Consider the following 12,457-nt stretch of genomic DNA (forward strand, 5'->3'; position numbering starts at 1 on the left):
CCTGACCACTCAGTATCAGCTGGCCCAAAGGACCACTGCTGTCCACAGGGCCGCACGCCCAGACGTCAGTGTTTTATGGCTGAAATCAACACGTGGTTCTTAGCCGACAGTGACCTGCCAAGCAAGTCCAGATAGTCTAGTTGTAGGAATAGGCAATTTTTCCCCAAGTAAATCAATCACGTGCATTCTTCTTTCCTTTTCACCGTGCTGTGTGACTTGTGGGATCTTAGTTTCCCAGCCAGGGATCGTATCCTCCCCCTTGGCAGTGTAAGCTGAGTCCTAACCCTGGGACCGCCAGAGAATGCCCACATTCTCTTCACTGCAGACCCGCGACACTGACCGCAGGTGTTCCCAGCACAGCCCCCAGGGCTGCCCAGTGGCACCTGGCCTCCCTCACCCGCTTGGGTGTCCTTGTGAACAGGTCATTCTTGAGAAGCAGCTCTGATTCCAGCCACTTTATAGATGAGGGCACAGGTGCCAAGGGCTGCATGCAGCGGAGGACGATGGGGTGCGGGATGAGGACGGGGATGCCCCTGCCCTGGGCCTGGACCCCAGTTGCACACTCTCTCGCCCCACACTCCCCCTGCCTGATCCTGCCCTCCCCAAACCTTTCCCCAACTTCTGACTCCAGTTCCAACTTTGGGGTGCAGAAAGGGTCAGAAGCCAGGACTGCGGAGCACACCCTCGCCCCACCAAGCCACAGCAGACCCTGGTATCAGGCAAACAAATCTTTATTCCTGAGGTTAAAAACACGCTTGCTCCTCCAACTTGGCCAGTGTCTCATCCCCAGCCTAGAGCACTGAACTTGGAGCCCCAGGACCTCCATCCCTGAGTTATGTGTGTGAGTGTGCGTGCACGGAGGGGACTCCTGGTTGACGTCCGGAGGCAGCCCAGGGTTGTGGGGTTTCTCACAGGTACCCTGTCAAACCTGCAGAGGCAGGCAGTCTCAGGCGGAATGGCAGCATGGTCAGAGTTTGGTAACCTGGGCAGGGAGAGGAGAAGAGGAGGGTCCTGTCAGTTTCCAGAGGATAGCCTCCTCTCCAGGCAGGAGGGGAAGGCGGTGGGTCCCCGCGGGACAGAGCCATTCTAAGTCATCCAGGAAGGGTGGACTTTCCAAAATGGGGTCAGGAGGGGACAAGCAGGAGATAGACAGACAGAGCTCAGCAGGCCAGAGGTCAACTCACCAAAACAGGGTCGACGGGGCCGGACCTCCGCTGTTGGAGTGCAAAGAGGACAGCGTCATGGACCGAGGCAAACAGATGCTGCTTGGTGATAGAAGCATCGAAGAAGTGCCCATCCTCAAGCTGTGTGATCACGGGAGCTGTGGGCAACGAGTAGGTCTCTCCTGACTCCAGAGCCACCAGGAACCCCCAGGCGCTGGCAGAACGTCCCCCTAACCATCACCTCTGTGGCTTATAGCTAATCTCCAACTCGTGACCCTTGACCCCGGCCTCCCAGGACACCTCTGACCTCCAGTTTCAGAGAAAGACTTTTTCCCTGTGCTGACCGGCAGACTCCTCGGCCGGAACCCTCACCCCCTGCCAGGACCTCTCTCGCTGTGTCCACCCCACGCACCGTGGCAGGCGGCCATGTACACCTCCACCTCGATCTCCCGGAAGTCACGGAAAATCTGTGGCACGAAAGGGGGCCAGGCTCAGAGGGGGCTCAGGGGCTCCAAGAGGGGCTCAGGACAGGTGAGGGTAGGAGTTCAGAGGGGTAGCTCAGGGGGTGGGGGGCCAGGCTCAGAGTGGGGCTCAGGGGCTCCAAGGGGGGTCAGGGCAGGTTGGGGGAGGGAGTTCAGAGGGGTAGCTCGGGGGGGCACCAGGCTCAGAGGGGGGCTCAGGGGCTCAGAGAGGGACTCAGGGCAGGTGGGGGGAGGGAGTTCAGAGGGGTAGCTCGGGGGTGGGGGGCCAGGCTCAGAGGGGGGCTCAGGGGCTCCGAGGGGGGCTCAGGGCAGCTTGGGGGAGAGAGTTCAGAGGGGTAGCTCGGGGCAGGCGGGGGGCCAGGCTCAGAGGGCTCTTGGAGCTAGTTTAGGGTCAGGGTTGAAGATCAGGTTGTCCTCCCCGAAGGCCCTTCTTAGGGACGCCCCTGGCCCCTTACATTCTTCAGGCTCTTGAGACACACAGTGTCCACGAAGGAGAAGGAGCTCAGGTCCAGGATGAGGGTGTGGAAATCTGGCTGAGGCAGGCCTAGGGCCTTCAGCGAGGACATGTCTGAGGCTTTGGCATCTTCTGGAGCCCAGGCTCCTGTTTCCTCTAGCTCAGTCCCTGCGCTCGCCTCCTGGGGAACCAGACACGCTGCAAGGGCCACCCACGGTGAGGGCGGGAGGGCAGGCGGGCAGGGAGCAGAGGGGCAGGCAGGGAACACGCACAGATGTGTGGAGACACACAATCAGACGTGAGCACATACATGCAAATGCACATATATATTGGGTACGCAGGGAACACGGGAGGACATGGACACGGGGAGCCGGTATGCAAAGACAGGAGGGACACATGGGGACACCCAGGAGAGGACACCCAGACTCGGGGAGCACACAGACCGTGCTCTGTTACCACCTGGGCCCATGCTTATAGGGACATTTAAGAAGGAAGGGGAGACTTTCCTGGTGGTACAGTGGATAAGAATCCGCCTGCCAATGCAGGGGACATGGGTTCAATCCCTGATCCAGGAAGATCCCACGTGCCACGGAGCAACTAAGCCACGTGCCACAACTACTGAAGTCCACGCGCCTACAGCCTGCGCTCCGCAGCAAGAGAAGTGCCACAGTGCGAAGCCCGTGCACCGCATCAAAGAGTAGCCCCCGCTCTCCGCAGCTAGAGAAGTCCGCACAGCAACAAAGACCCAGCGTGACCAAAAGTAAAACAAATAAGCAAATAAAAATTATTTAAAGAGAAAAAAGAAGGAAGGGGATCAGGAGACCATGCCCCACCTTCAGGGGGCCAGAGCGCAGTGGCTAGGGGGTGCTGGAGCAAAGCAGAAGAGACACACGGACACACGTGCTCATGCAGACATCCTGCTTGACGTCTACCAGAGTCTCTGCTTGAGACTGGCGTCCCCTCTGACCCCAGATTTTCCCCACATGCCCAGCCCCTTCCCCGCTGTCCATGAGCACAGACTGTGGAGTCTTGTGGGATCCACAAATTCAAGGTCTTTGTCCAGGCATCAGATTACAGACTGGAGACCCCAAGCAGAAGTCTATGGCATATCATGAGAGGTCTCCCTGCAGAATATCGGATCCATCACTCCCCTCCTCCTGCCACTGGCACGACAACCTTGAACCCACAGCTGGTAGGTCCATGGACTTCCTCCCGGGATCACCTGGGCACCCTGATCCCTGAAGCTGCCCCCTCCCTCCAGTCTCACCTTGGCCTTGGAGCCCTCCACATCGTTGTTGCTCTCGATGTCCACAACAGTAGTGTTGACATTGATGGAGATGGACGTGCCCTTGGAGGCAGCAGCCTAGGCCGGGAAAGGGGGTGGGCCAGGAAAGAGGTGTCTGAGATGTCAGGTGACAATCAGGCTGGGCAGGCCTGGCGTTGTCCCCTGGCTTTCTGCAGGTGGGTAGGTGGACCAGGAACTGAAGCTTGGGACCTGGAGCAGCCAGGCTGAAGGCTGTGGGGTTGTGACCCACTATGGGAAGAGGACCGTGATGGTTCATGCCACCACTGGCTTAGGAGGTGGGAGAAAAAATCAGACTCCCCCTAGAGCCCTAACCTGCCAGGGGAGGAAAGCAGGGTCCCTGGGGGCATCAGGGAGCGAGGAGAAGGGCTGAAGAATGAGGGTGAGCAGCCAGGAGGCTGGGAGGCAGGCTGGGAGGGGTCAGAGGGCCCTGCCTGTTTGGGGAGCTTATTCTCCTTCTGCAGTCGCTTCAGCTTCAGCTCTTGCTTCCGGAGCAGCTTCTTCTTCTGGGAGAGGAGGTAGTCCACATCCACACCGCACTGCAGCAAAGGACAGCACAAGGGGTGTGCAGGTTGCAAGAGAGGAGGGACCCTCTGCCCCTCGCCCTCGGCCCGCGGACCCCAGGTCTCACCCTCTGCTTCAATGAGTCACTGTAGAGCTCGGCGTTGGCAAAGTACACGGTGGCTGAGGAACGGAAGACCTTCACGCCTGGGACCTCCCTGGCCTGGGGACAGGTCAGGTTGGGGGTGGCTGAGCCCTCGTCTCTCCTAGCTGCATCGTGCCCTCCTTTCTTTCCTCCCCGTGTGCCCCGATACCTGCCACCCCAGCCCTCTGCTCCCCAGCAGGTCATCCTGACTCCTCAGCAGGGTCTGTCAGAGCTTCTTCTTCCTCCTCCAGGGGGTCCTCAACCTCTCCCACCCCATCCCCCAGTCCTTCTGCCAATACCCAGGCCGGGGGAGTTCCCTGGTGGCCCAGTGGTTAAGACTCCACATTTGCACTGCAGGGGCATGGGTTTGATCCCTGGTCTGGGAACTAAGATCCTGAAAGCCTTGGAGCCAGGCCAGGTTTCAGTGGCTCTCAGCTTCTGCTTGGGTGTCCAACCCTAGCACTGGGGGGGCTGTTTCCTGCATGCAGACAGAGGTCCTCCACAGCTGCTAGCCCAGCCAAGGCTTCCCCAGCTCCCATGCATCTCAGGACACTCCAGGTCTCTGCCCGGCCTTTGGGCCTGAACCATGTCCCTGCCCACCTCCCTTGCCATCCAGCTGAGCTCCTCCACGCATGTCTCCCCCACCCACCCTGCCACTCTGCCTCATGTACTGGGCTCAACCTTCAAGTCTCCATGAGAGGAAATGAGCTGGTTTGATTCCAGAGCCTCCGCCTTTGTTCTCAGAGCGTGGCGTGAAGCTTCTCAGGAGGTAAAGGACAGTAACCCCATTGATCAGATCCGGAAACAACTTTCCCTACATCCTGGTGCCCTGGATCCTGCCCCTCTGCATTCCTGACCCAGGCCTCTTCTGCAGGACGGGGCTTGTACTGCTGCCTCCGAGATGGATCCCACCCCTGGGGCCCAAGGCCCACACTCTGAGTGTATGTGTAGGGCGACCCCAAATTCCTCTCTTGAAATTTCAAGGACCAAAGTACCGTTAGCACCCCACGCCACTCCCTTGCCTGCGCCAGGCATGGAAGGTGCTGATAAGGGATGATCCCAATTGCCCCATCCCTCCCCATCCGCGTCACCCCCCGGCTTAGCCCTTGCTGCTCACCCCTGAGTACTCTGCCAGGTCTCTGTAAATATCTGTGTCTGGCACCTGCCCCAGGACAGAGTAGTGGGGCCTGTAGAAGGAGACAGTGCCGCAAGAAGGGGGCGTTAGGAGAGGGGGCAATGGGGGCTTTCTGAGGAGCCTGGGGTCTCCTCCCGCCGCAAGATGTGGGAAAGCTGGAGGAAGCCAGTGGGGACCTCGTCCCCTCGCCAGCTGGAATGGGGGGGACGACATCAAAGGGGTGACTTACATCTGGGTGCGGACCACTACTAGCATCAGGGAGAATACTACTGCCACTGCCAGGCCGAGGTCCAGATTCAGCAGGATGGTGGCCACAAAGGTCACCACCCAGATGAGCTGCAAACAGAAGGGTCGCGGTCCATAGACTCCAGCAGGGTCACTGGGGCTGAGGGCCCTGACCCCGTCCCCAGCGTCCCAGGCATCTCACCAGATCCATTCGATTGGCCTTCCAGAGGGAGAACACGTCGGTGAACTGCATCACCATACCCTTCAAGTTCACGATGACCACGGCGGCCAGGACCGCCTAGGGGACGAGGAGGGCCACCAGGGGCTAGTGAGAGGTGCTGGCTGCTCACTACCCTGAATCCCCCGGATGAGCCAGACTGTCCTGGAGTGCCTGGTAGGACCCTCAATGACACCAATCACCTTCTCTCGGAACCTAACGCCTGCGCTCTGATGCTCAAAAGTTTTTACTCCTGCCCCTCCACTCCAAATCTCTCCCCAGAGATTTCCAGCCTGACCCTGTATCCCTCCCCATCTCCTGGGACCTGATGGACTGCTCTGAGCTCCTGGCCTGGCCCAGGCCCTCGAGCCTGGCTGGGTGGGCTAGGGGCTCACCTTGGGCAGGTCTTGGAAGAGTTCTCCCAGTTTGACGATGATAATGAGGATGAAGAAGGAGGAGATGGCTCCAGCCACCTGTGGAGTGGGTATAAGCAGGGCCGGTGGGCTGGAGTGCAGGGGAGAAGTGGGGAGAGCCGGGGGGAAAAGGGGGAGCCAGGGGAGGGGGAGCAGGGGGAGGACCACCCAGCAAAGCAGCAGGCCCACAGAGGCACACCTATGCCCACCTGGGTGTTGCCCCCGGTGCTCTCCTGCACCAGGCTCCGAGACATAGAGCAGCTCACAGGGAAGCACTGGAAGATGCCCCCAAGGAGGTTACTGAGGCCGAGAGCCACCAGCTCCTGAGCGGGGAGTGAGGAGCGAGCCCACGTCACTAGCGGTGCGGTGTCCAGGCCTACGCACCCCTACCTCCACATCCACTTTGCAGCCACAAAGACTCGGCCACTGTCCCGAGTCCCCCACGCAGCCCCCGCACATCTGTGTGCTCTTTCCCTGTCTCCCGCCTGGTACTCCATCCCCGCACCTGCTCCCAGGGGCTGGGGTCTGGGGACCCCGTGACCCGAATCCCATTCCCCAGACCTGGTTGCTGTACACCCGGTAGCCGTGCCTCAAGGCGAAGATCTTGCCCAGCGAGATGGCGATGGCGAACCCGACCACAGCGATGGCGAAGGCATTGCCCAGAAGCTTTGCGAACAGCTGGGGGTGGGGGGCCTTCGGGGGCACCAGCCTGTGAGGGGCATCGGTGAGGCCAAAGGAAGGTTCTGGGCCTGGCCGCCCAACCCTCCCTGACCCCACAGGGGCCGGAGCTCACCCTGCGGGGATTTTGCCCACGATGTCCACCCCAAATGCCTGCTGCAGGCCCACGCCGTAGGAGATGCCTGTGGCCCCGATGAGCTGCAGGGAAAGGACAGGGTCAGGGGAGGGCCTGGCACCATCACCGTGAAGCGGGGGAGAAATCAGAGAAACCACTTGGCGGGTAAAGCAAGAAGCCTGAAGAGAAACCTTCAGAGGGGTGGGGAGAAGGCAGCGATGGGCTGAGAGCAGCACTCCACCGTTTTGAGAAAAGGGAGATGCTGCCAGGAGCGGTCTACTGGGGCTCCCCCCTCCCCACCACCCCGTCTTCAGTCCCCACTCCAGCTAGTTTCTAAATACCTGGGGGGTGCCCACAAGGCAGGGACTCTCCTCACTTACCCTTCCCCCAGTCTGCCACCACCCCCCTACCCGACGTCACCCCCCACCCCATCCCCACCCCCGAGGGGCCCCCAGAATTCCAACCGTGAGCAGCTCCCCAGGGAGTGGCATGGGCAGATGTCGCCGTAGCTTTTCATTCAGCAGCTTCACCAGCATGAGCACCACTCCCGCCACGATGGCGGTGATCACGGTACCGACCACCGTCTGGGGCAGCTTCCAGCAGACCTCCAGTACTGTCTGAGGGGGGCAGGGTCACGGCCAGCCCTTGCAGTCCGGGCCCATGCAATCGCCCCTCCTCCCTGCCCTCACTCACATAGATGAGGGACAGCGGTCCAGAGCGGCTGCTTAGGTGGAGGCCAAACACATACTTGAGTTGCGAGATAAACACGTGCACAGATGCGGCCGTGGTGTAGGCTCGGACCAGAGGCTCTGATAGGTAGGTGACCACGAAGCCGAAGTGGACCATGCCCAGCCCCACCTGCGGGGTGCACGGGACAATCAGGGTAGGTGAGGGTCCTAGCGGTGGCCGGGGCAGAGCCCAGGGCAGGTGAGATCATGAGCCATGAAGGGGCAGTGATGGTCAGACACTCAGAGAAAACTGTCAGATGGGGTGGGGTGGGGGTGCGGGGCAGGATTGGCAGTCAGGGGCATGTACTCCTGACGGCTCTGCACCTGGAAGAGGCCAACGAGGACACTGAGAGTAGAGGCCAGCTGCACCCGGGTGTCGTCCCTGGCTGTCACATTGACTGTGGAGTTCAAGCCCAGCAGGAAGGCGTCGTCCGGAGCCAGCGATTCCATCACACTGCCCACCATCACGGACATGACGGCAAAGGTGCCTGCAGGGGCAGATCAGGGTGGTCTGAAGAAGGGAGAACACGGCTTGCCCTGGATTCTGGGTCTTAAGGGAGCGACCAGGAGACACCAGTTCTAGACAAATGTTCCCAGACTATGCTGTGCTAATGGAGGGCAGTGCTGACGGTCAGGTATGCACCCCAAGTTCCAAGGCTCTTGAGGGTGCCTAGCATCATTTCCCTTGCCCAGGCTGTGTCCATGGACTCAGGACGGCTCCCCTAGTGAAAAGTGGAATGGGGAAGGGCGCAAGGCCTGACTCAGGCTTCCAGGCTTGTGCCAAGTCTGGGCCCCGTGAGTAGCTTCACCCACCACATCCTCCTGGGTCAGGGCCTCTGATCATCTGAATCTGTGTTTTCATGGTCAGAGGCCCAGTCCTACCTAGAATGCCCATACCAATGCCTCCCTCCCTCTTCCCTAGGTCTCTCTGCCTTGCTCAGTGCCCCCTCTCCCTGCCCCCATGGGGAATGCGGGCATGCTCCCGCAAGGCTAGGCCTGGCTCCACTCACCCACAGAGATGTGCCGGGAAGTGCCAAACAGGAAATAAACAAAGACAGGATAGAAGGAGCTGTAGAGGCCATACACAGGGGGCAGTCCAGCCAGGAGGGCATAGGCCAGGCCTAGAGGTGGAATGGTAGCAATGTAGACTTGAGGTCAGGGGCTTGAAAGGATGCAGAAATGCTGCCCCTGGGTCATGCACCATAGTCCCAGGGGCAGGAGTCATGCTTTGGGCCGTGGGGAAGGCGAGGGTTGAGGTGGGAGTGGGGTGCACAGACCACAGGCTAAGGCCTTGAAGGGTCAGGATCACCATCCAAAGGCTGAGGGTACAGTCTCCAGGTCAAGTGCGGCTTACCCTGTGGTAGCTGCATAATGGCCACACTCAGGCCAGACAACAAGTCACCCAGAAGCCAGTCACGCACAGAATACTGGGGGAGCCAGGCCAAAACCGGGAGGTATTGAAGCAGAAGGGCTTGGGCCCGCGCACGGGAGCACCTGGGGACACCAGGGTAGGTATTAGGTGCTGGTTTAGTTGCTCAGTCGTGTCCTTCTCTTTGTGACCCCCCAAGGACTGCAGCCCACCAGGTTCCTCTGTCCACGGGATTTTTCCAGGCAAGAATACTGGAGTGGGTTGCCATTTCCTTCTCCAGGGGATCTTCACGACCCTGGGAATTGAACCTGGGTCTCCAGCATTGCAGGCAGATTCTTCACCCACTGAGCCACCAAGCCCAAGCCCAACTAGGTATCAGAGGCAGGGGCTCCCTCGGTTCTGGCCAGGGCCCACCGTCAACCTTACCGAAACCAGGTTCGCCACTGGAGCGTCACTGGTGCCGGGCTCCGGCTCCCCAGCTCTTCCAGCTGTTCTTGGTTCAGCAGCAGCCGCTCCACACGGTAGTCTCGCCGCCTCAGCTCCATGGCCTGTGTCCTGGACAGCAGTGCCTGCGTGTCCCTCTCTCTGGTGGGTGTGGGGGTGGGGGGGCAGTGAGGCCAGAAACAGTGAGGGCACAACCTGGCCCAGCCACCCCTAGACCTCCACCCGGGACTGGAGGATGCCCCACCTGGCTTTTCTAGGTCTCAAGATCTAGACAGGTCCAACCCCCTAGCTGCCTCTTGCAGGCCCCAAGGCCCACGCCCAGGCAGGGGCAGTACCTGAACTTTGGCTAGTGGAAGACTCTTGCTGGGCCAAAGTCCCCCACAAAGAGACAGCAGGATGAGCATAAGCCACACTTCGGCCCAGGTGTGGCTGCCCAGCCTTTGGTGTTCGCCAATCTAGCTTGCGGGCTGACTGCTCCTCCCAGCCTCCTCCCCCAACCCCTGCTCTCCGCCAGCCAATCCCCACCAGTCTGAGTCCTTATCCAGCCGCCCCACGAGCCCAGTGCATGTTGTCTGAGACTGCAGACACGGGAGGAGGAATCCAGCATAGCAGGCAAGCCTCTCTATAGGAGGAGGCGGCTCTAAGAAAAGCAAAGCATCGGGGCTAAGACTGCCCGCAGGGCTCCAGTCACACGGCCCAGGTGGTAGACAACTGAGGCCCCATAATGGGAAACCCAGGGGCTTGGTTCTCACCAGGAGGGAAGACTTTTGAGCCTGGAAAGGGACGCTCCCTTATTAATGGGGGACAATCTCACTTGAGAAGATGATCTCTGGGAAGATCTCGCCTAATAGGAAGCTCTTCCCTGACAGGTAAGTTTTCACCAACTAGGTGAGGTCTGTCCTGGGGAGAATCTCTGATCTGCCCAGTGGCTACCATCTGAATAAGGGGAATGATCTCACTGGAATAGGAGATCTGGGTGGGGGGGAGGGAGTTCTTAAGGGTCCCTGACGGCTCAGTGGTAAAACAAACAAAAAAACCCGCCTGCAATTCAGGAGACACAGGTGCGATCCCTGAGAATCCCATGGACAGAGGAGAGGAGCCTGGTGGGCTACAGTCCATGGGGTCGCCGAGTAGGCCATGACTGAACTCACAGGCATGGGGAAGGAGATTTTACCTGGGTGCACCCTCACCTGGGAGAAGCTGTCCCAGAAATAGTTCTCCCCTGGGAATAGGAGCTCTTAGAGAGTGAGCGCTTACCTGGGGGAAAGTTTTCACCTGCCAGGGAACTTCTGATCAGGAGGGACTTCTCACCTAAGGTAAGCTCTGAGTGGGGAAAGCTCTCACCTAGGAAGGGATCTCAGAGGGGGAAGGCTTACCTGGAGAGTAGCTCCCCTCTTCAGGGGGAAAGCATTAACCTGTCAGGAAATTTCTGACCTGTGAAAAGCTCTGACCTAAGGTAAGGTTCCCAGCTGGCGGGCAGGAGCTCACCTGGAAAGGGCCTCTAACCTGGATGTCCCGGTGGAAGGAGGGAGTGGAGTGGGTGCAAGGACGATCCTGAGACTATTGGCATGGCCGACTCACAGAGATCTTTGAGCCCCCCTCGCCCCTCCTCCGTGAGTCACTCGAGGTCTTAAAGGGCGCCCACTCCCGCCCCCTCGCCGCCCCCCCGCGCCTCCGAACCCGCGCTTGGAGGGCGGGGCCTAGCTCTTTGGCCCCTCCCCCTAGGAGGGCCCGGCACCCAGAAGGGCCGGAGCGCTCATTCCCGGACCAGTTGCATCGCTGGGTGTACTCAAGCCCCTGCTATGGACACTCTTGCAGCCACGTCCAGGGCCCCAACGCGCCGCACCGGCGCACCTCCTGGGCCGGAGCTCTTCCGCACACAGCCGCCTCCCGGCGGCTCCTGGCTAGCCCTCGGACGGCGCTGGAGCGGCTTTCCTCGCAGCCTATAGGGGCTGGGGTCGCGCGGGCTCCCGCCCCATCCCTCGCTACGGTTGGGCAGCCGCCTACAGAGAATCCACAAAGCGGTAAACAGAGGCGCACCAGGCGGGAAATGCCTGCTCGGAACTCGGTGGTACTCCCTCCCCTTTGCTAACTAACCCAAGCCGGGCGCCTGCTCGGGGGCCAAGGGGTGGTCCGCCCCTCGGGCACTCGAACACGAGGAACTGAGGCCGCGCCCTGCACTCACCCCGGCGCTTCCGACAGCCCCATGGCTGGTGGGCATCCGAGAGGCAGTAGCTCCCAAGCTCGGGCAAGAGGCCGCTACAGCCCGAGAGGCGGGGCCGGGACAGAGGCGAGGCCTGAGGCTCACTTCCAGCGGCCAATCCCCGGGCAGAACGGGGAAGGCTTGGGCCAATCAGCGTGCCGGAGCGGGGCTTAAGGGACGCTCCGCCGGCTCAGCGAACCCTAAGGAGGGAGATTTAACCCTTTCCTTCCCCTGTGACTTGGCTCTGGCTCCTCCTCGTGGCCCGACTAACTCTCTTGCCTGAGCGGGTTGTGGGACTAAGCGGGATTAAAGCCCTGAGCTGGTTCCTCAGTGGTATGGGGTTCACACCAGGTCCTGGCTTCTTGCGGAGGGTGCCCTCGGGGTGGGGAGCAGAGTGTCTAGGGGCGCGGCTGATGACCAGAGCCTTAGCTCGCCGTGGGGTGTCCGGGTCCGTGGGGCCTCTCATGCCTCCATGAGGGCACCACCCTCAGGCTTTGCCCCTGAGACTTGGCATGTCTCTAAGACCCGAGGGGCCCAAGGGCTCCCTTCAACGCTGGACACACAGACCTGAAAGTTTGCGAGCTCCGCCCCCCACCCCCACCCCCGACCACCCTCCCCAAAGGAAGCACATGAGGTCGAAAGGCTTCTGCCTGGGTTCCTGATGAGCGGGATGTCCCGACAGCTAGGGGTCAGTGGTGTCAATGGACTGAGGGCAGTTCCTAGGGTCGGTTTGAGAGCCAGAGCAAATGCCAAGTCAGGGCAGCAGGCCGGGCAGACTTAGGAAGCCGTCAAGTTGCCGCCTTGACGGAGCCTTACCCTGTGCTCAGACTTCAAGCCCGACTTCAAGTCGATGGGACAGAATTCAGGATGAGATCGCAACCT

General features: G+C 60.5%; 1 protein-coding gene across 1 annotated transcript in view; it reads right to left on the reverse strand.

The window, feature by feature from the left end:
* Positions 1–757: 757 nt before the first annotated feature.
* CELSR3 (cadherin EGF LAG seven-pass G-type receptor 3) overlaps positions 758–12,457 on the reverse strand; it is a 39,869-nt gene continuing 28,169 nt past the window's right edge. The window contains 20 exon segments of the mRNA XM_052637408.1: positions 758–982; positions 1,185–1,321; positions 1,576–1,630; positions 2,101–2,280; positions 3,367–3,462; positions 3,837–3,941; positions 4,034–4,126; positions 5,166–5,235; positions 5,413–5,519; positions 5,611–5,706; positions 6,021–6,098; positions 6,248–6,361; positions 6,600–6,747; positions 6,832–6,914; positions 7,296–7,448; positions 7,525–7,689; positions 7,884–8,047; positions 8,570–8,680; positions 8,914–9,053; positions 9,355–9,513. Of these exon segments, the coding sequence (XP_052493368.1) occupies positions 968–982; positions 1,185–1,321; positions 1,576–1,630; positions 2,101–2,280; positions 3,367–3,462; positions 3,837–3,941; positions 4,034–4,126; positions 5,166–5,235; positions 5,413–5,519; positions 5,611–5,706; positions 6,021–6,098; positions 6,248–6,361; positions 6,600–6,747; positions 6,832–6,914; positions 7,296–7,448; positions 7,525–7,689; positions 7,884–8,047; positions 8,570–8,680; positions 8,914–9,053; positions 9,355–9,513 (2,269 nt within the window). The 3' untranslated portion in view covers positions 758–967.

This window comes from Budorcas taxicolor, chromosome 1 (assembly GCF_023091745.1).
Source record: "Budorcas taxicolor isolate Tak-1 chromosome 1, Takin1.1, whole genome shotgun sequence".
NCBI classification, from domain to species: Eukaryota; Metazoa; Chordata; class Mammalia; order Artiodactyla; family Bovidae; genus Budorcas; species Budorcas taxicolor.